General features: G+C 41.8%; 2 protein-coding genes across 8 annotated transcripts; both read right to left on the reverse strand.

The window, feature by feature from the left end:
* Positions 1 to 3313: 3313 nt before the first annotated feature.
* On the reverse strand, positions 3314 to 8142 carry LOC140743381 (trypsin 3A1-like). Of its 3 annotated transcripts, XM_073074581.1 has the most exons (7): positions 7922 to 8140; positions 7771 to 7788; positions 7144 to 7344; positions 6638 to 6763; positions 6147 to 6230; positions 5212 to 5352; positions 3314 to 3488 (listed from the first exon to the last, which is right to left on the reverse strand). In XM_073074581.1, exons 1-7 carry the CDS (start codon positions 8109 to 8111, stop codon positions 3349 to 3351), a joined length of 900 nt encoding a protein of 299 aa, XP_072930682.1. In that variant the 5' UTR covers positions 8112 to 8140; the 3' UTR covers positions 3314 to 3348. The 3 variants fall into 3 exon arrangements, with proteins under 3 accessions (XP_072930682.1, XP_072930684.1, XP_072930683.1); XM_073074583.1 differs by lacking the exon at positions 7144 to 7344 and having other exon boundaries at positions 7922 to 8142; XM_073074582.1 differs by lacking the exon at positions 5212 to 5352 and having other exon boundaries at positions 7922 to 8141.
* A 685-nt stretch (positions 8143 to 8827) lies between these two features.
* Positions 8828 to 16916, reverse strand: LOC140743382 (uncharacterized). 5 transcript variants are annotated; one of them, XM_073074585.1, is made up of 7 exons: positions 16632 to 16916; positions 14436 to 14485; positions 12392 to 12491; positions 11929 to 12049; positions 11396 to 11485; positions 10234 to 10372; positions 8828 to 9814 (listed from the first exon to the last, which is right to left on the reverse strand). In XM_073074585.1, exons 2-6 carry the CDS (start codon positions 14479 to 14481, stop codon positions 10250 to 10252), a joined length of 480 nt encoding a protein of 159 aa, XP_072930686.1. In that variant the 5' UTR covers positions 14482 to 14485; positions 16632 to 16916; the 3' UTR covers positions 8828 to 9814; positions 10234 to 10249. The 5 variants fall into 5 exon arrangements, with proteins under 5 accessions (XP_072930686.1, XP_072930688.1, XP_072930689.1 ...); XM_073074587.1 differs by having other exon boundaries at positions 12422 to 12491; positions 16632 to 16913; XM_073074588.1 differs by having other exon boundaries at positions 11435 to 11485; positions 16632 to 16904.
* Positions 16917 to 21353: the final 4437 nt, after the last annotated feature.

Below are 21353 nucleotides of genomic sequence, written 5' to 3' on the forward strand. Positions count from 1 at the left end.
AGGACCAGTCGAGTGTTCCGGCCGAAATCCGAATTGCTCCGGTCGGGGTGTAAGGTGTGGTATCATGTGTTGCAGCAGGAGCTTTTCAAACACCTTCGACACGCATGATAAGAGAGTGATGAGCCTATAGCTCTCAGGCTTCAGGGTGTTTTTCCCCGGCTTGGGCAACATAATGATGTGCCCAATTTTCCATGAGTGCGGGAATGTCCCCGTGCACAGGATGCCGTTGAAAAGGCGCGTGACCGCCACCACCGTCTTCCTGGAAAGTTGGCGGAGTACCGTGTTGGTAATACCATCTGCGCCGGGAGCCTTTCTGGCTTGAGTCCTTTCAATCGCACGCTGGACCATGCTCGGGGAGAAGACAACGGGTTCTTCATCTGGAGCTATAGGCTGTGCGAGGTAGTCTGAGAGGTGTTGCTCGACTGCTGCAATGTGCTCCGTCGCTTGTGACGAGTTCGGCCGGAACTGGCGTTCTAGGTGCTCGGTGAAGATCTCTGCACGATCTTCCGCCCGGTATCGGGGCGTACCGTCCGCATGCAACAAGGGGCGGACCGGGGCCGGGGAGCGCGACATCTGGTGGCAGAGTCTGTGAAGGGAGGGCCAGTCGTCATAGGCCTCTCCTAACCGGGTCTCCCATCTCTCGGTGGCATGCGTTTCCAACTCGACCTTGAGCTTCTCTAAGGCTCGGCTGAGGAGAGTCTTCTGCGTCGGGCATCTCGTCTTCTGCCAGCTCCTTTGGAGGCGCCTTTTGTGGGCGATGAGTTGGCGGATGTGGGGCGGCAGTGGGGGCAATCTCCCATGCGCCGGTACCTCTATTGTGTTAGCGTCCAAGGCGTCCCGTATGCTGGCGGTGAGGTCGACTGCGAGTTGGTCGACGTCTCCTTCCGTGCAGATGGGTCGAGTTGGTGTGGTGATCTCCAGTTGCTCCTTGAAGAGAGTCCAATCCGTTTTGCGACGTGGCTTCGGTGGCGAGACTCTGAGAGGTGTCTTCGCCAGGACCAGCAGGACGGGAACATGGTCGGACCCCATGCCGTCTAGCAGCGACTCAGGTGCGGGCAGTACCCCTAGTCCTCGGAGTACTGCTATGTCGATGACGTCCGGCGCGTGCGTCTGTCGATCCGGGTAATGAGTGGGGCACTCTGGGCCCCTCACCTCATACCCACAGCGCTCGGCGTCATCGAAGAGGCGTCGTCCGTTGGGACACGCAGTATGGCTGTTCCACCCCGGATGTTTTGCGTTCCAGTCGCCGGCGGCTATGGTCGCGTGCGGCGCGTCCAGCAGTTTGTGGACGTCAGCCAGCACTAACCTGCCGCCCGGCGGGCGGTATACGCTGAAGATCCGGAGCGGGGTGTCGCCGAAGCAGACCTCGATCCCGAGGGCCTGCATGCTCTCCAGATGTTGGGTTGGAAGGGGCTGGTGTATAACCTTCCTACGGACGAGCACCGAGAGCTCTCTGTAGAGGCTACCTGAGTCGTTAATCTCGTCCTGGCGGTATACGTTGTATCCTGGAGTCTTGAAGAGGTCCGACGAGGACAGGAGAGTCTCGGAGACCAAAGCCACGTCGATGTCCTGTTCCCGCAGGAGGAGTCGGAAAAGCGCGGCCTTCTCCTTTAGGCCGCGGGCGTTCCAAAATAGGATACGCAGGAGCTTGCTATCCATAGTGAGCGGACATGCTCGCTATGCCGCTACGGATAGCTGGCCCCGTGTCGTGGCCCTCACCCATAGCTGTGATCACTTGCTGCAGCATCTTTGTGAGGTCCTGTAGTACCCTCAGCTGTTTACTGCAGGCCTCTTCGCTAGCCCCCTGGCTCCGCTCTGATCTGTGAGCGGGAGCGGGGGTAGGAGCGGGTGTCTTCTGTCGTGGCTGCCTCCTGGCAGCAGGTGCAGGTGCGGGTGGGGCGGCCGAGGGGGCGGCCTTTGCCTTCTTCCCCCTACTCCTCCGACTCTTTACTGGAGCCCCGCGAATCGTTGGCCCGTTGGCCGGGGCCATGAGGGAGCCCTCGTGCTGCTCCTCCACGGTCCTCGGCTGAACGGGAGCCACCGATGGTTGCGTCCGTCTCATCTCTGCCGGCTTGGCAGAGAGGGCAACCGTGCCAGCGCGCTTATTGCGCGCTTCCCGCCGAAACACCGGGCAGGATGTGTGGTTGGCGGGATGCGGTCCGCCACAGTTCACGCAGGTCGCCGGTTCTTCGCGCGGCCTGGGGCACTCATGGGCCGCGTGCTGCTCGCCGCAGCGCACGCAGGCCAAGTGCCGATGACAGTTATGCGAACTGTGACGAAACTGCTGGCACCGGTGGCATTGGGGCGGTCCCTTTTTGCCGCGCCAAGCTTCCACCTTGATGCCGGGCATGTATAGCATCTCTCTTATTGCAAATGTGCGCTGATCTTAATGCTGCACAGTGATGGGCGCTTTCGATCGATTAAGTATAGAATTAAAAATATTTCTAGAGAAGTACCTACCGACAAGTGGCATTTTCCCCAATAACCAGTATTGTAAACTTTATAAAAAAAAGGATATCCATGACGTAACTCTTAAATTGAAGAGGTACTTTTGCATTTTTATTCCAGTTTTTCGTACCCGGGACCGTACCGTTCGTTTCTGTCACTGGGATTAGTCCTTTAAAGACAACATCACCTACACTCCATGCCTATTGGTTGGGGTTGAGGAAATCTTGTAAGGAACTCCAGCATATTATAACCTAAGGGACTTGAAAATTAGTATTTAGGCAAATTGAACAAGACCAATACCTATGTAGGAACCTAACGGTGAATCTAGCTGAACCACATGAACCAATACTGTTTTTTTTTTTTATAAATTGTATATAAATTTCATAAATGTAACGCTGCTGATCTGCTGATCTGCTGAGCTGCTGATGAACTCATGCGAAATTCAAGTTGGTACCTATCGAGCACCTCCACCGCGTCTCAATAAGTAGGTACCTACTTGAATATGTTAAGTGTGTCTAAGTCATAGATTAGTAAAGATTACTCACTCCTAAAGTCCTAACAAGAAAATGTACCCAGTTTTGAGAATTGAAATAGTTGCGTAAAAAAGTTTTGCCACGTCTCCGTGCTAAAATGTGCCTAAAATATTTGAAATAACATTACGTAAATTACGTAATTATTACGTAAATTAGTTATTTATTCGTAAATTTTCTCTAAAAATGTTTTTATTTGTCAAGGATACAAAAAAAAACTTACTAAAATAAGCCGTTTGTGGCTTCATTCAATTTCAAGGCGGCGAAGTATCTTTACTAATCTATGGTCTAAGTAGGTATTTGCTGTGCTAAGTAATAAATCAATCAATGAAAGCTTCTTAATAAATATAGAATATGAAGTTTATTTATCTCAAAAATTTATTAGCGGTATTAACCAGTCTTGAAACAATGTATCATTTACTATAACTAATGGAAGTTCGGTTTGGATACTTTCACCCCAAGAGAAAAATCCAATTGGTTTGGTGTTGTTAAATATCACAGCGCCGTATTCTGGAAAATATTAATTTTAAGTCTTACATTTATGTCAATTTATATTCATTGTAATGAAAGTACAGTAGAAACTCGATTATCCGGCCCTCAGTTATACGGATTCGCGATTATCCGGACTACCTCTCTAAAAAATTTGTAGTTATAAAAGAACGAAAATTCACCGTTTAATGTTGAATAACAACCATCCACTACACAATTAGGCTAACTTTTTTTTGTTGCTCCATTTCTTGTATAAAACAGTTCCAAACGCGTGTCCGCGTGTCCAAACGCGGTATAGTCCCGCACGTATGTACCCGAGTCCCCTCGAGAAAAGGTGTCGGTGAGCGGTGTGTATATGTGCGTTGCTCGAGCCCGCTTTGTATTGATTGACTACTGTTAGTTTTTATTTTGTGATATTAATGAGCTACTGTTAAAGATACAAATATGCCAGGATTGTGATGATGATGATATGAAAGAGTGGGTCACTTGTGACTGTCCCTGTAGTTCCGGGACCAGAATAGGCCTGTCGTAAGAGGCGACTTCCGGGGTTGCGGGTGGCAAGAGTGGGAGCTCGAACCGCCCGGCCAACGGCCCCGGGAAGGACGGCGGTATGTGTGGTCGCATACAGTCATACAACTCTATGACGCTCCCACGGCACCTTTGAAGGTTTCCCCCTAGATAACAAAAAAAGGGTCACTTGTGACAGTAATGATCAAGACTTTCAAACGCATGATGAAACAGAAAAAAATTTAAACGTGGAAAATGATGCAGAACCATATCATGATCAAGCACTTCATGCCCTGGAAACAGCTTTAAAGTGATTTGAAAAACAAACAGAGAGTGATACTATGAGTTTACTACAGCTGAAACGAATTTGTGATATAGGTAGCAGCAATGAAGAAAAAAAGTGGCTTAGGTACGTCAAATGACAATTACCAAATATTTTAAATCAAACTAAACTTACTATTTTATTTATTTCATTAGTACCAAATGCAAATTACCAAATATTTAACAAATTATACGTATATGTGCAAATGTACCTAAATATTTTATTCAATGATTAAGGGTGCAGTACATATGTGGGCGCGCCGGTAGATAGATCTACAATGGTATTTCGATTCAAATAATTTAACCAATATTTATAAAAAATATAGTTAAAATAATTAAATGAATAAGCATTAATGCCACCACAGTAACGATAACACCCAAGCAAAATACCAAACAGTTCAGAACACCACCGTGCCGTGCCCACTATTGGACAACTTCTGATCTGTTGACAGTTGCGCGCCCCTTTTTTATACCATGATACAGGTAGCCAATTTTTAATACGGAGCGGTAGTTCGAAATTAATATCATGTGATTTTAAAAACGGAATATTTATATATGAAATGAAGCATTCTCCCACACATACTCGTATGTATGTAATCTAAGAAACTATAATTCCTTAATACACGTTGACTTTTGTTGATATTTGTTGTTTTTAAAATAAACATATCATTATGTATGTACACAAAATCCGAATTTCTTTATACATTCGATTATCCGAATACCCTACGACATCTATTAGTCCGGTTAATCGAGTTTCTACTGTAAATAGATATTCCCACATTACACTTTATGATTTCGATAAAGTGAATGTGTAAAGTGAATCAGATAGTTAAATGTCTTTGTATTCTACTTAAAATATTTTTATAATTCAATAATAATTATATGTAATACTATAATTATATAAGTAAGTACAAACCTAAAACAATCTTGCTATTTTTTTGTAACGTAACACAAAATTCGTAATTCCTCATCAAAACGATAGGAGTTAACACTTCCAAACAATCTTCCTTGTTTATATAATATACGGCATAGTTATTCGGTCCGTTAATGAATTTATCTAAACGAATACATGTTTAAGGTAATTATCACATTTGAACTTAGCACTTAAGTAGACGTGTTAAGTCCTCAATAAAACAGTAAAATAGTAAAATGCGATGAAAGATGGAAGAATCCGTACCGTATCCGACGTAATCCGAAAAACAATTCTACCTTAACGGTTTACGTATGTTTACATATATCCATAGGCGGCAGTGACCACTTACCTGGTGACACTCGGACTGCGTTATTTGTTATTTGGGTCTGTTCACACAGAGAGTTTTGGAAATAATGGGCCAATTGCAAGTCAAACCCGCACCCGGAGGGTTCCGTACCTCCCCGTACCGTCCCAATACTTTCATGTTTTTAATTTCTAGTATTTGTTATTACAGCAGCCATTGAAGTGATTACATTCTGAAAATTTGAACTGTGTATCTATAACGGTTTAACAGTTAGTTCGAAAAATGTCGAAAAATAGCAGTTTGTTGTATGGTGACCTCTTTTTATAATCAACTTTTTTTATTTTTAGTATTTGTTGTTATAGCGGCCACCATTATACATTATCTGTAACAAAATCAACTGTCTATCTATTACGGCTCCAGAGATAAAGCCTTGTGACAGACGGACAGACAGCAGTTTTAGTAATAGGCTTCCGTTTTTACCCTTTAGGTACGGAACCCAAAAAAGTGCTTGTTGCTTCGGGATTAAAAACTGGAATTCATGTTCCAAGTTAAAAATGTTAAGGGCCCAATGGAGGTAATCTAAACGTAGGTGCCAAGTAACGATAGTATACATTTATGCTAAGCTGATACTAACCGTTATGTTCTATGACATTGGGTTCCCAACCAACAATAAACATCTTGCTTGATGGTGAAACATAGTTTACAGCAGCATTATTTACTGAAAATACTTGTATCAGTTTACACGAACTTTATTTTTAATAAATTATATAAATGACGAATTTCACATTTAACTAAAAGGCTTTTATTAATTTGGTTAACTTAAAACGTATTAGATACTAAAATTCTAAATACATTATCAACCCATTACCACATTTTTTTTATTATGAGCCAATACTGTCCCGCTGCGTGGCATGGGTCTCCTCTCAAAATGGGAAGAATTAGTTCTACCGCGCTGGTCAAGTGTGTATTGATTTGATAGACTTCACATACCTTCAGGTACCTTCGAGATTTTTTTTTTAATATCTATCAGGTATGCAGGATTCCTCACGATGTTTTCGTTCTTCCTTAAATTTTAAATACGGATTTATAATACAATACAATATTCAAGTGTAAAAACAGACTTACAAGTTATAGCTTGAGTTGGTAATGACTCAGTGTGTTCAAGCAATCCAATGTTATTAGCGAACGAATCCCTATCAAAATATGGATGAGCGATGCTCCTTCTGACGCGAGTAGAAATCATAACAGAACCTGGAAGCAATAATTCACATGTACACAATATAAACTTAACTTTAGTGTTTACGTAATATATATAGCAGTACATTTACCTGATGTGATACTAACAACTGTGGCAGAGCATAAAACCAAAAAGCAATTTTATCTCACGAGAACGGTACATTTTTTCGGGATTAAATATCCCATATCGTATTTCAGACTATAATCAAACTCTGTGCCAAATTTCGTCCAAATTCACATGCTGTTCTCAGTTCTGGCGTGATGAAGCAACATCCATGAATCCAAACATTCGCATTTATAATATTCATAAGTAAGATAAGAAGTTAGATTGCAAACGTCTCCCAATAGCTAAACCTCTTGGGCCGCTTCCCAAATATTAAATTAAGTATTCTTGCCTGAACTATCTGTAAATATCCTGTATTTTATTGCCCAAGAGAAAAACAGATGAGCCAATTCGGGTTCTGCACGCATAACCACGCAGTGGGCTGGACAAAGTGACCAGCGCCGTCGTAATAATAAAGTGTTGCATATGATTTTTGGAATCGTCAGATTTAAAAACAGATATCCCACAAGTGGAATTTCTGGCACATTTATCTCTAGAAACAGAAATTAAGTAGGTATTACAAAACATGTTTTCTGTAACAAAACAGCAAAGATATCCAAATTATTGTATTTAGATATCTAAGTAAGAGAGAAAACAAAAATGGTTATATTTTTTTCTTCAGTACCTACCACTACAAAGTGAAAAATTTGGGAACCTTACACGGTTCCAGACTTCCAGAGTAGAGTAGGTACCCATAGTTTACACCTACTAAAAATTATACAATCGTGTCATACGTCCACGTAGTATCTGCCAAGTCCACGCCAAGTCTTTAATATTGTTATTAATTTGTCTGCCTAGTATTATTTACGAGAGTAGTAGCAATAGACACCATATTGTACTTATTCTGCTCTGAGAGCCCCGCCTATCTTTTGATTATCGGTATCGATTCATTAAACGGATGTACGAAGGTGGTCCCTACCTCGTTTCCTTGAGTTCTCTGAAAGAAAGGTAAAAGTTATGCATAAAGGAAAATAATTAGATATCACAGGCAGATACTACTCTATATCTTTGAATATTAGTATTATGCATTTAACGAAAGGGTACTTAGATTCATACTCAGAGTAACTTACGTATGGGGTCGGAAATACTGCGCCTTGTGTTAAATATACTATATTGTGTGTGGCTTACTAAATATAGATGTAAACCATATACGATAACCAGTACCATAATCATAACGAAAGTTAAAACTAAATGGATAAAAATGCATTTTTCTCCCCTCGTAAACTTGGGCTCAGAGGGGGTACGGTTATCATGAGCCATGGTGAATTAAATGATTTGTTTGAAACCATCTCGATTTTAAGCTGATATTGTTAGATAGCGAAAGTACTGTCAATATCATTTTCGCTATTCTTAAGATTACTATAACTTTCTTACGCAAAATCAACTCAACAGTTTCATTAATAAATGAGTCGTCGTCTTTAACCCAATACTGTCCCAGTGCCGGGCACGGGTCTCCTCTCGAGATAGGGGTTTAGACCACTGCGCTGGCCAATTCCAAATTGGTAACACACAGTTGAGATAATTTTATACCCGTATTAAGAAAAATATATCCGCCTTTTAAGGTCCACTGCTGGACATAGGCCTCTCCTAACTGGCGCCACTCGAAGCGGTTCCGTGCCCACTGAACCCAGCGGTTTTCTGACGTCATCATCAAGTCATGGGTCTTTCTGGTCGGGGGGCGACCTCTACTTCTTTTGCCTAAACGGTAAACGTGCCACTCGCCACTCGAGGACCATTCTTCCCCATTGGTCCTCGAGAGTGATGTAGCCGGCCCATAGCTACTTCAGCCTACTAATTTTGAGAGTTATGTCGGTAACCTTACTTCGCCTATGGATTCCAACGTTGTGATTTATGTATCATAACGAAATACCAAACATAGCTCTCTACATAGCATGCTGGGCTACTATAACCTTTCGGATGAGGCCAACAATAAGAGGAAAATATCAAGGAAAATATGAAAATTAAACAATTTCAAATTTGGAAGTGAATCAATCGTTTATTTATTGAAACTACATTTAATTAATACAATTTAAATGTCATTGTTAATGAGATTTATTTAAAACATGAGCTATTATTTAATAAACTTGTGAGATTACATGTGAGAGTATATGTATATGCTATACCTATTACAATAGACGCCGTGGTTTAACACCTATATAAACGTGACTAGAAGCTAATACATATAATAATGTAAAGTAAAAAATAATAGACTAACTAATCTTAAAGTTATCTTTGAAGCAACTTATAACATGAATGTAATGAGAAAAATTATCAAAGTACTTATTTTATATTTACTAACAATAAATCAGTATATAACAAACATAGCAAGAAAAGAGTGAAACAAGTTACTTTCTTAATAAAATAAGATAAACAATTATAACTTTAGCGTGAAAAATACTAGACGAACATAAGAAAATACAAATTAAACAAAAATTCTTAATCCTAAACATAGAAATACATCGATTAAATAGTAAAATCTCACGGGCGTATATAAGGGGGAAGAAGGGGGTATGGGAGTCCGGATCCCCACTTTAGCGTAGATGAGAAAAGAAAAATTGTTTAAACAAGAGGACTTCTCTTGGTTTTGGCCAGCAAATGTCAGGGACAATTTATTCCGGACACCCAAAGGTTCACATAGGTTAATAAAAAACTTCGAGGCTAGTCTGTTTGCCGACCTTCCCGTCTATGCCACAGGTCATGGACCTCCTCTCCCCCCTTAAATTTATAGCTACGCCCAAGAAAGAACTAGTGTAAGTCTACACTTTCTAATCTAACATTTAAATATGGATGCATACTACATTAGAGTTTGCAATTGAGTATTTAGACTGGATATTTGAGATCAAAATAGTGTAGTTAAATATTTTAAATATCGGAAAATGCAAAATCTGTGAAGAGATCTCCAGCTGCAGATGTGGTAGTCCTCTGCTCCATCCCACGGCGATACCTAGGTGGTGACGTGGTATCTGTAGAAAATATTAAACGTGAATGAACAATACAAACGTGTAATATAAAATTAAAAAATAATTATGTATAAACTGAAGTGAGATTTAAGTTGATATTTGATGAAATAATAACATCAAGGGTCATAAAAACCGCAGGACTCGAAAAAATTAATGACAATGGATGATTATTTAAGTGAAGTTTAAGTAAATTTTATATTTATAGGTAACAAAATGACTTACTAAGAAGTTTGTTTTGTATCCTATGCTTATCAGAAAACTCTCATTTGATTTTGAGGGTATATAAAAATAAATTAGCCCTCTATCTTACAGCGTCCGCCATATTAAATTTACTTAATTGGTTTCAATAAGTTTTAATATAATTGTTCATCATGTTTGGTATATGTATACTTTTGAAAAATAATTTCTTTGTGAACCAGTACCTTTTGACTTGAGTGTTTACTCCTCCTCATCTTCTTCGTCCAAGTCAATACTGAACTCTCCCACCTTCTCCCTGTAGCGATCAACCAGCGAGGCAATGGTGTTAGCCAAGTTGACGTTCTCAGCCACAAACGTCGGGTTCTGTAGTAATAAATATAGGGATTAATTTGATTTCTAATACAATTGGCACTACAAGATAACACTATTAAAAATATTACCAAGCTTAGGATGCATTTTCCCTTAAAAAATAGGCACTGCAAGAGCGGAGCGTGATTTCATTAGGACAATGTGAAGACGGAAATCAGATAGCATGGAAATTGGTCATCGAAAATGCTTGCACGTTCTTGTTGGACGTTAATTTTTTCTTGTTGTCCAGTGTAATGGAAGCCAATCCAGCAGGATATATAAATGACAAAGTTATAAAGAATGTGTTAGTTGCAAATAAAAAAATCTTACTTAGAGCCGCTTATTAATAAAAAAGTATCTTCAAAGCGTAAAGCGATATAAATCTAATAAAGTTATACCTACCCCACTAAGGGGCGCTACAGATTACAACTAAAGTATGTAATCAAAAAACCATGCTTGAAGCCCACGCGGGCGTAACCGTGCGGAAGTACGTGCTGTTAGAAATGAAAAAGAGCCTGCTGCTACCCACTTATGACTTAATTAACAAAGGATTTTACCTTAAAATGTTAATAAAGCCACTTGTGGGTACAATGTTAACACCATGCACATGTTACACTACGTAACTACGTTATGTTAAAAGCGAGCAGAGGACCTTAGTACCTGACCTTTGTCAGATGGAAACTATAACCACCCGTCAGCTTTCGCTCTAGGACACAAATCTATCAGCATCGGCAATTAGGATCCATTTAAACTTTAAATATGACGGAACGTAAAATCCTAAAACAGAACGCAAACTCCGAATTTAGTTTTTAGCCGACTGCTGCTTTGCGAGCGTATGAATTCCAGCCCTAAAGGCCTGACAGATTTAAACATGAGGTGTCGTTGGATTGTCTAAATTGTAGAAGTAAAATTTAATTCGACTTGCGGAGGCACTGCCGTGCCTCCAAATGTAATTGGATACGTCTAAATTATAGAAGTAAAATTTAATTTTAAGCAGCCAGGTTTTTGTTGTTATTGTATTCAATTTGTATTACAAACCCTTCGAGACATGTGCCGTGACTTGCGTGCTAAACTAACCTCAATCTTCTCCTCGATGGCGCGACGGTTCATCTTGGGACTCCCTGTGTCCTGATATAAATAAGAATACCGCTATAGTTATTTCTGGATATTTACTTAGGTTATATTACATATAATTATGGTATTTAATAAGGATCATGTAACTAAATATTTTTGTAATAACCACATTTAATTAAACTATGTAACACACATACTTTAATTAAGTTGTATCATGTGCCCATATGGCCAATTCGTAATAAAAATAGGAGTATCTATAGAGCTGGGTTTTGTTTCGAAGTAGGGACTTCCTTCGAAAGGAGTATGTGCATATTTATGATTGACTTCGAATAAGTAGACGGCCCCATTTAAGGCTAATTACCAATGTGCAGCGACGCATTAACCGTTAACATCAGAAGCCCTGGTGGCATTTAGTTTCAATTTAACCGGTATGTCCCTATGGGATTGTGTTTAACTCGAAACACGAAGAGAGCTATGAAATATATAAAGTAACTTACGCAGATATCAATCACAGTGAGCAGGATGAGGTTCATCTTCTCACGCTTGTTGCGCAGCTCGCGGACCTTATTGCGGAGCTCCCTCTTCACCTCCCTCAGCGTCTGCTTGGCATCATGGATCCTAGAACATTTTTTCAGGCTAAGTACTCACCGCGGTTTTTCTTTCGTTCGCTTTTCCACTCGCGGAATAGCCATAAAAATTGGTAATTTCAAAATAGATTTATATATAAATTTTAAAGTTTAACGAAACAAGTGATTTTACAGTAGTGGCGGTAGTGACAGTTACCGTTAAACGAAAATTATAGATACAAGGGTAGGTAACTTATTATTATTTTTTGTTTTATTTTATTAACCTCTTCTATTTTCTCCTAACAGTGTAACATCATATACTTACATATACTAACATTTAGCATCTTAGATGATAACGCGCTTAAAGAGCTTTATGAGATGAAGATATACTTACTTTTGGTCATAATAAGGTTTTCTTACAAACCTAGCTTCCAGTACGTCGCAGTTCCGGCAGCGATCACGGTTGCCACGCCCGCCTCCAACCCCCGGGCCCGCTGTGAAGAATATTGAAAACTCCCAGTGAAACGTGCGTGTTAATAAATGATGTATAAATATATATATATATATATATATATATATGCCTATGCCTACATCGGAGTGATGATTCTAATGTGAAATATTCCAAACCTATAATAAATTGTCTCCACTTTTATTCAAATCTATCTCTTCTAGGCACTAATTTCGAGATCAATAGATAAAGATATGCGACAGAAGTTCCCGATTATAAATTATACAAAATTTCATCAACCTTCAGCAGACCTACTAATCAAATTTCATATTTTTTTGCTTCAAACGTGAAAGGTTTCCATATAAATTCCCAAAATCTACATTATACACCAGTCGCCGGTACCTCGCAGTCCGCGGGTCATATGTGGCCTACGACCCCTCTCTTTGGTTCAAAATTGACGAACTTTCAAACAAACATTCAACTCCCTTAGGGGTTTATTTTCCAAAAAAGGCGGAAAATTTACGCAACGAAACAAAAGAATAATCGTAGAGGTATAGGAGTAAACCTACTACGAAGTTTTACCTTTCCTTTGGGGAATTTTCATCTCGTCGACCGAAATATCGCAAGTACCAAAACACAATCTTAAAGGACCAGTCAATAAAGTTTAAACACGAGCAATATAAAATTATTTGGAACACCCAATCGAGCCGGGCGTTTCTACTCTGAAAAGTTTATTTGTGCAACAGGCTTAGTGCGCAGTTGTGAATATATTGATGAATGCGCGCGGCGAGGCATCGGCTCACCCCCTCCGAACCTAAAGGATCTAGGCCTAGGGAGTGGACCCAGATAAATAAGCGAAAATGCTATCGATAAAAATCATAACGGTTTTATTTTTATATATAATAAATGATCTTCTGTTTTTAATAAATTATCCCAAGTACACAATACTGTACATATATTCATTACATAGGTTACGTGTGTCGATTCAAATTAAATTATTTCTTGTTAAAATAATTTTAAATATCTCTTGCATAACTCACGGTCTTGATCTTTGATCTAACGCAGTACGAAATTGGCCCATATTAATTACAAAAGGTACTTTTCCTCAGCAGTATTCATCTTAAATTGAGCTTTCTAGAAAACACAACAAAGAAATGTTTGAAGTTGAGAAATGAATACGAAACCATAAAAATGTTAACACATTTAACTAACAATTCGCGCTTTGAAAAAGTTTTTACGGTTCCAACAATGGCAACACATTTTGAGTTGGTGTTATAAAGCGTTGATTGTTCCATTGTTTAGTTCCAACGACAGATTTTGAGTCGGTTATACAAAGCGTCGATTTTATAACTTCAAATTACCTTTTTTTTGCTCCCAAATATTTTTCACCATCTTAAAAATTCGAATAACTTCTTTTTTTTGGTATTTGGGTTAAAATAAGAAATAAAAGTTAAACCAAAATCACCTTCGACTATTAGTCACCCTATACTACTGTGCATTTTGCATACAATTCTAGATCCTGTTTTTCTGTAGTCATCAAATAAATTAAAACCAATTTTCAATAAATTAAAAATAAAGATAGTCTTCTTACCTTAGATTTCATTTTTTTTTTAATATCATACATACGTGTTTATTGCGCTCCTACTTCATATTTATTGGACCAAATAGTGACCAAATACCAGGCGCTCATCATGAGATTTCTTGCAAAATTAATGATGTAACGACGGGCATGTCTAAAAGTCTAATTATCTTAGCCTTATGAGTTCAAATCATAGGAAGGCAGAGTACAATAAAGAGGACAAGACAGAGACATGAGAATCTACATGTCAGACCACTTTTATGTAACTATTACAAAACCCGATATTGGTAAAACATCATATTTTTTTCTTCGTTTCATATTTTTCGATTTCCCCAAGAAGTATTCCCCTCTATAAACTCACGTAGTAAGTCCTCATGTTCAATCATAAATGGTTTTGAACAATGCACTTACAACGACCATTTCCACGGCTCTTGAGTCCCTTGCTGCAGTCAGGCATGATGCTGAAAAGAAAACGTACAGTTTACAATGGTGCCAAACTATTCAATAGTTATGGGAAAATCCTTACTAAAAAAACCTTATTAAAAAAACCTGATTATTGAAAAATAATGAACTCATAATATTTGTAACATTTTATCAGAATAATATAAAATATTGTGCCACATATTGCTTTGTAATATTAAATATATTATTATTACTTTACATATTTAGTATTACTTATTAGCTGACCCGTCAAACTTTGTGTTGCCATATAAATAAAAAAATGTTAAGGCTGAACCCTTATTATTTAGGGGTATGAAAAATAGATAGTAGCCGATTCTCAGACCTACTGAGCATGCATTTAAAATTTGGTGAAAATCCGTAAACCGATCCGCAAATCTCGAGAACAGCCGAATCGATTTCGCTATTTTTTTTTGTATAATGTTCCTTGAAGTACAAGGTTGGTCTCCATTTCCGAGATCGTTGATACAAATATATATACAATAATTGCTTGTTTAAAGGTATTACATTCTTGCAGAAAAAAGTAAAAGCTGACGATTAATAAAATATAAATTACACACACAAATTTATCATGCAGTGACAGGCGAATGGTTGAAATGCAGTCCCTCAATTGGGGATTCTAGATTTAAACACCAGGTGTACACCACTGTACAGTTATGTGTATATTAAATAATTGGCCAAGTACAATTCGAACTTGCACACGGACGACTCCATACCACCAAAATTGACACATTTCTTTTATTTTTAGTATTTTTTATTATAGCAGTCTAATTATTACGGTTCAATAGAAAATCTTCATAAACTAGCAGTTTCTCACTTGGTGGCCCCCATTTATTTTCACCTTTTTTATATTTAATATTAGTTGTCATAGCAGCCACCCTTAAATATACTCTGCAAAATTTTCAATTGTCATAGACACTCTCTGTGATAGATGGAGAGACAGCGGAGGCTCAGTAATAGGATTCCGATTTTACCCTTGGAGTACGGATCCCTAAAAATTATCGGTTGATATAATGGTGAAGGAGAACATTGTAATAAAATGTGCATGCCTGAGAGATAATAAAATATGTTCTCAAAGGTTTATCAACTCTACCAATTCACACCTGCCCAGCACAACAAATAATGGCCTAGAGTGTTCTCACTCGGAAAGGAAAGAAGTGCCTGGCAATGGAACAGTAACGGGTTGACGATAAGATTAAATAAAGAATTATGGCTTGATCTATGTTACACACTTCTCTTTTCTAGTAATTTAAAGGCTTTTTTGCTATAGAAAATTTAATAATGGGATCCCAACAAAATAAAAATAATTTGTATTGTTAGATCTCTTTTGAAATATTCAGTACTATTTTTATTAATTATTTTGTGTTATTTTCATGATGTGATATTTTAAAAATAATCTGTTTCTGTGTATATAGTCACTTGCTGGTATGATTGTATGACTTAGCATAAAAAGTAAAAGAATGCCTCTTGACGTGTTGAGTTGTATTTTGAGCGGGAATAATAAAAGTTATGAATTGGTTGAAGAAATAGTTTTTTTTTTACACTACTAAATTTTTATATATTGATTTCTTTTTTATATTTTCCCAACACAAATATATGAGTTGACTATTTGCTCGCTATAAGTGGATAAAATATTATTTACAAAGAAAATACTAAAAACATTATTTTTGTTACCGCCATTTCATTACGCTTTAAATGTATAACAATTTGATTTACACTCTCTGTAAATTGGATAGAAAGACAAAATAAAAATAAAACTCATTTAAAAAACATACATGAATTAAATATTAATTGTAACTTACTGTACAGAAAAAAGAAATACAAATGCCGACAGACCAGATTTAATTCCAATATAATAATTCCATAAATATTCTTGAAAGTTATTGTTAGTTAATGTTTTATAATATTCACTTTGCCGGCATATAATGCCGCTGACTATGCTACATACTTTACAGAAAAAAGAAATACAAATGCCGACAGATCCGAAACGAGGATATTGATTAAATTCGAATAGAATCATTTCATAGATATTCTTATAGTAATTATTAGTTAATATTCTATAAAATTCACTTGCCGGCAAAGAATGGCGATGACCAAGGTGAATAGTATTTTCGGTTTAAGAAACAGTTTTATTCACGAATTACTTACCTGGTATTGCCAGAAGTCTCGCGGATGATAGATGAGATAGCAGTTGTATCTGGGAGTCACCCTACTGAAGCTGAAGCTGCAAAATCGAAAATACTACCGCTCGCCTGGAACTCCGCGAACCGAAAACTCCGGAATGAAACCGCCTAATTCGCCTATTGGCGACGATCAATAAAGTACCGAATGACTGAGACTAAGTGAGCGATACCGATCATTCGATTCCCGTATAAAATATATTTTAGTATATGATAGCCGTATTCGCGACAGCAAGCAGCAAGATGGGACTTCGTACCCACCGGTCAATATGGGGGGTGGGTAGGGATTATTCGGGTCTCGAGGGTACCCTCTTTGCCCGGGCAAATTCTCAAGGGAGTGAATACCCCCCGGATTTTCAATATTCTTTCATAATAATACAATATTATTGAATAATATTATAATATAATGAGACAACATTAAAATTATACCAACCCCGCTGTTTTGCGGGGGGTACGGGACTCGGTCAAGTTACCAAGCCGGCAGTCCCCCTCCTGATGGTCGGAGGGAGGAACCAACCCTGGGAGCTCCCGCGGGAGCGGCCGCCCCTCAGGTGGTCGATCGTGAAGGGGCGCGAACCCCTTTAGGTGGGAGTGTGGTCCGGCCTCGGCCCGCTCGTACATCGAGCGAGCGAGGCGAACCACAAACTCCTCCACGGACTGCACTTTAAGGTCGCGCTCCAACACGTCGTTCCTGACGTAGCGACCCGCCCCCGCGATATCTCGCAGGGCCAGGTTCTGCTGCGCCTGAAGACGCTGCCGGTTCGACCTTGAGACCAACGCGTACCATGCCGGCGCCGCGTAGGTGAGTCGGGAACGAATGTAGGTCTTGTAGATACCTAGTTTCGTTCGTAACGGTAACCTGGATGTAAGCACCGGTTGGAGCATCGCTCGGGCCACTCGGGCCTGGTGGATCGAGTGCTCCACCTGCGGGGTCATACGCAACGAGCGATCGATGCTACATCCTAAGTATTTAACTTGAGTCTGCCAAGCCACCTCCGTTCCCCGGAGACATAGCAGCGACGGCATGATACGCTTGCGGCTGAAAAGTATTGCGACTGTCTTACCGACGTTGACAGCCATGCGCCACTTATCCAGCCACATAGGTAATAGGTCGAGCAGGCGCTGCATCCTGGCGGCAGCTAGCTCAGCTCGGCGGGATGACGCGAAGTACGCAGCCGAAAGTGTCAGCCCGGCCGGGGCAGATGTATCCATCATTTTGCATACGAGCCCACTGTGCCATACACGGTCGAACGCCTTCTCTATATCGAGAAAGACGCCGACGGTGTGACGGCCGTAATTGAGTTCGGATGCCAAGTCATGGATAACCCGCGTGAGCTGTAGCGTTGTAGAGTGGCCGGCGCGGAATCCGAACTGCTCGTCCCTTATATTAAGGAACGGACACAGTCGTTTCAACAACAGCCTCTCAAACAGCTTGGTGGTTGACAGCAGGGTTATGGGGCGGTAGATACCCGGGAGACGGCGGTCTTTCCCCGGTTTTGGGAGGACGATTACCATTCCTAGTTTCCAGATGGTCGGGAAATGGCCAGTGCGGAGAATGCCGTTGTAGACCCGGGTCAGAGCGACCAGGGCCTCTCGGGACAACATACCAAACGCCATGTTGGGGATCCCGTCGTGGCCTGGAGCTTTACGCCTGGGTAGGCGTGAGGCCGCCTTCCTTACCTCTGTGGGAGAGATAAACTCAATCCCTTCGAGTGCCGGTGTCGGACCCCTAAGGAAATCCCTTACTCTACCTTCTACCTGCTCATGGTGCGCGGAGACGTACGGTGCGGGTGGGTGCGGTGAGAATTGCACTTGCATGTACTCCGCAAGCACCTCCGCGCGGTCGTTTGCCGCGTGGACCCGCCGCCCCTCGCCATCTAGGAGGGGGGTGACGGGGACCTTAGCTCGAGTCAGCTGTCTGTTCAAATGGTGAAGTGACGTCTGCGTCTCGCTCGCCTGGTCGATCCTCATCTCCCAGGCGGCACCTCGCAGCTCCGCCATCTCGACAGACAGCCGCTCGGCCAACGCATTGAGGTCACGCTTGACCCGGGGGCATCGGGTGCGCGCCCAGAGCTCACGCAGTCTACGCTTTTTAGCGAGGGCCTCGCTCAGACGAGCTGGGAGAGGTGTTGAATAGCGACCCGCCTCCACAGGGATCTGGGTGGTCAAGGCCGCCAGGGCATTCTGTATAGAGGTTTGTAATACCTCGGTGGCGGCCTCGATCCCCTTGGTTGAGGAGAGTGGGCCGCTAAATTTAATTGTTGGTATTTCGTTTTTAAATTTCTCCCAGTCCGTCTTACTGCGGGCTCTGGGGGGCTCTACACACGTCACCCCCACGCCAAGGGTGACGAGGATGGGCAGGTGTTGTGTGTCTAGGTCATACAACACCTCCACGTGGACCGAACACGGGAGGTTCTTGTGGAACACTATGTCCAGGACATCGGGACGGTGGGACTCTGCCGAGGGGATATGGGTGGGAGCCTCAGGGCCCTGTACCTCATACCCTTTTGCCTCGGCGTCTAAGTACAGCTTCCGTCCCGCGTGGCTGATGACTCTAGAACCCCACGCCAGATGTTTTGCGTTGAGGTCACCAGCCACCATGGTCGGAGCACCACCGTCCAGGATGTTGTGGATGTCCTGCGGGTCAAATTGGGGACCCGGTGGGCGATATGCCGCGTAGAGACGCAGCTCTCCTGCCGCCACTTTAAGTGTGTTACCTGGACCCTTGGCCGCCTCTGCGGTCCCTGTCGGCTAGTGCCCTCCACGACGACAGCCTGGGCTGGGGAGTGGGCACGGACGGGGCGTGGCGCGGGCTGACGCGGCGGCCTTGCCGGCGCCGCCACGGACTGCTGCATCCGTACCGGCACCGGCCGCGCCGCCGGCGTGGGGGCCACTGCCGCGGCTGGATGCGTCTCGGGTGTTGGGTCGGCTTCCATGTGCTGAGGGGTCGACTCGGCAAGTGGAACCTGCCGGGCCGCCGCCCTCAGTCTCTTTCGCTTTTCACGACGGCGCCTGTTAACGGCGGCATGGCGCCCAGGCGCCGGCGCGTTGGCTGGTGCCATCAGAGATGCACCAGCCACGCCAGTATACTCCTCCACGACGCGCACTTGGTGTCCCATAGCAGCGGTTGGCGCTCGCCTTCTGGCAGGGGGTACCTGGGGAGGGGGAGCGGCGTTCCGCGCTTGGCGTATGCCGGGGATTGGGGGTCGTAGATGTACGCTCCTGGCGCGCGCCACCTTCCTCAGGACTGGGCATCGCCTATCGTTGGCGTTGTGCGGTCCCTGGCAGTTGGCACACTTACCTGGAGCGTCTCGCGGGAGAGGGCACTCCCGGGTTACATGTGCCTCCGCGCACCGGACACACTTAAGGCGCCGGAAGCAGTTGTATGAGGAATGTCCGAAGCCTTGGCACCTATGGCATTGCGCCAAGCCGCTTCGACCCGTCCACGCCTCAACGACCACCCCCGGCATGTAGAGAAGCTCGTTGACCTTGTAGAGCCTAGCGAGCTCCTCCTGCCCCATGTGGTCCAGTTGCACGTGGAACACGCACCCGGGCCTACCCTTCTGTGGTGGGATATGGGTTCCGAAGCGTACAGGGAACCCAAGCCTCCTGAGCGCCTCACAACCCTCTCCGGGTTCGTATCCCCGGGTAATCCACGCACGGCCACCTTAGTGGGGCGGGATTCCTGTGATATATTGGCGAATGTTTTCGAAAATACCTATATTTTCGAAAACATTCGCCAATATGTTTTTTTAATTAAGCTTTTTCGAATATATTAATTTTATTTTTATTTTCTTTACATTGGAAACAAGCAAATTTTGCTATACCAGTCCGTCAGTAGGTGTCATTTAGATATGTCAAGACCTGTGACATATTTAAATGACACTCACTGGCACACCGTTAGAAGACTTAAGCAGTATATTATACGTCAGTACTCAGTAGGACAATATATCTAATAGATATATTATCTATGAGTATAGGTGTTCTGTGCACTGACACTACTGACAGGACAGACTTCACGAATGCATTCTTTGAGTGGCTACATTATTTATAGTTTCTACTTCTACTCTGCTTAGTAAGGGAATTGAAAAGTGTAAGAAAAGTATTCAACACAGTGATTTGGAATATCACTCAATCTATACTTAATATTATAAAGAGGAAAACTTTGGTTGTAATGAATAGGTTTAAAAACTACTGGACCGATTTTAAAAATTCTTTCACCATTCGAAAGCTACGTTATCTACGAGTAACATAGGCTATATTTTATATGAAATATATTTGATAAATAAATTTTGAGGCGGTACAAAGATTGCCGGGTCAGCTAGTAATATATAATGAAGTAATTTTACCACAAAATAAACGAAGGGAAATGCAAAGTTGTGTTTACTGATAGGACCATGGACCGCTAAGATTTTAGTGCGGCTCATGATTTGAACAGTCCAAGGAAGATTACCTTAGGTAACACTCAGACCTGTAGTTGTTTTGCAACCGGTCTAAACCGTTATTCTCTCATCACTGCCACACTTACTTTTGCCCTGTATTAGCACTATAGCAATATATCACTTTGAAGTACTATGTTCTGGTTTGAAGGGCATGATGAGGGTAGACCAATAAGATATTTCAACTCCTAGGAATAGCAACGGATGTGTGATGGAACCTAAATAGCAGTAACAGCTTGCCGTAAAACTCA

This window comes from Epargyreus clarus, unplaced genomic scaffold, assembly GCF_041222505.1.
Source record: "Epargyreus clarus isolate Ecla_fem2 unplaced genomic scaffold, WU_Ecla_fem_2.2 ptg000007l, whole genome shotgun sequence".
NCBI classification, from domain to species: domain Eukaryota; kingdom Metazoa; phylum Arthropoda; class Insecta; order Lepidoptera; family Hesperiidae; genus Epargyreus; species Epargyreus clarus.

What these genes read in the sequence shown, in the direction of transcription:
- LOC140743381 (XM_073074581.1), bottom strand. Translation starts at nt 8,111, where the DNA reads ATGGCTCATGATAACCGTACCCCCTCTGAGCCCAAGTTTACGAGGGGA. An exon ending in GATATTTACAGATAGTTCAG is followed by an intron (nt 6,764 to 7,143) that starts GCAAGAATACTT and finishes TATTGCTTCCAG; the next exon opens with GTTCTGTTATGATTTCTACT. An exon ending in ACCAACTCAAGCTATAACTT is followed by an intron (nt 6,231 to 6,637) that starts GTAAGTCTGTTT and finishes AAGTATTTTCAG; the next exon opens with TAAATAATGCTGCTGTAAAC.
- LOC140743382 (XM_073074585.1), bottom strand. Translation starts at nt 14,481, where the DNA reads ATGCCTGACTGCAGCAAGGGACTCAAGAGCCGTGGAAATGGTCGTT. An exon ending in AAACCTTATTATGACCAAAA is followed by an intron (nt 12,050 to 12,391) that starts GTAAGTATATCT and finishes AAAATGTTCTAG; the next exon opens with GATCCATGATGCCAAGCAGA. An exon ending in TCACTGTGATTGATATCTGC is followed by an intron (nt 11,486 to 11,928) that starts GTAAGTTACTTT and finishes TATTTATATCAG; the next exon opens with GACACAGGGAGTCCCAAGAT.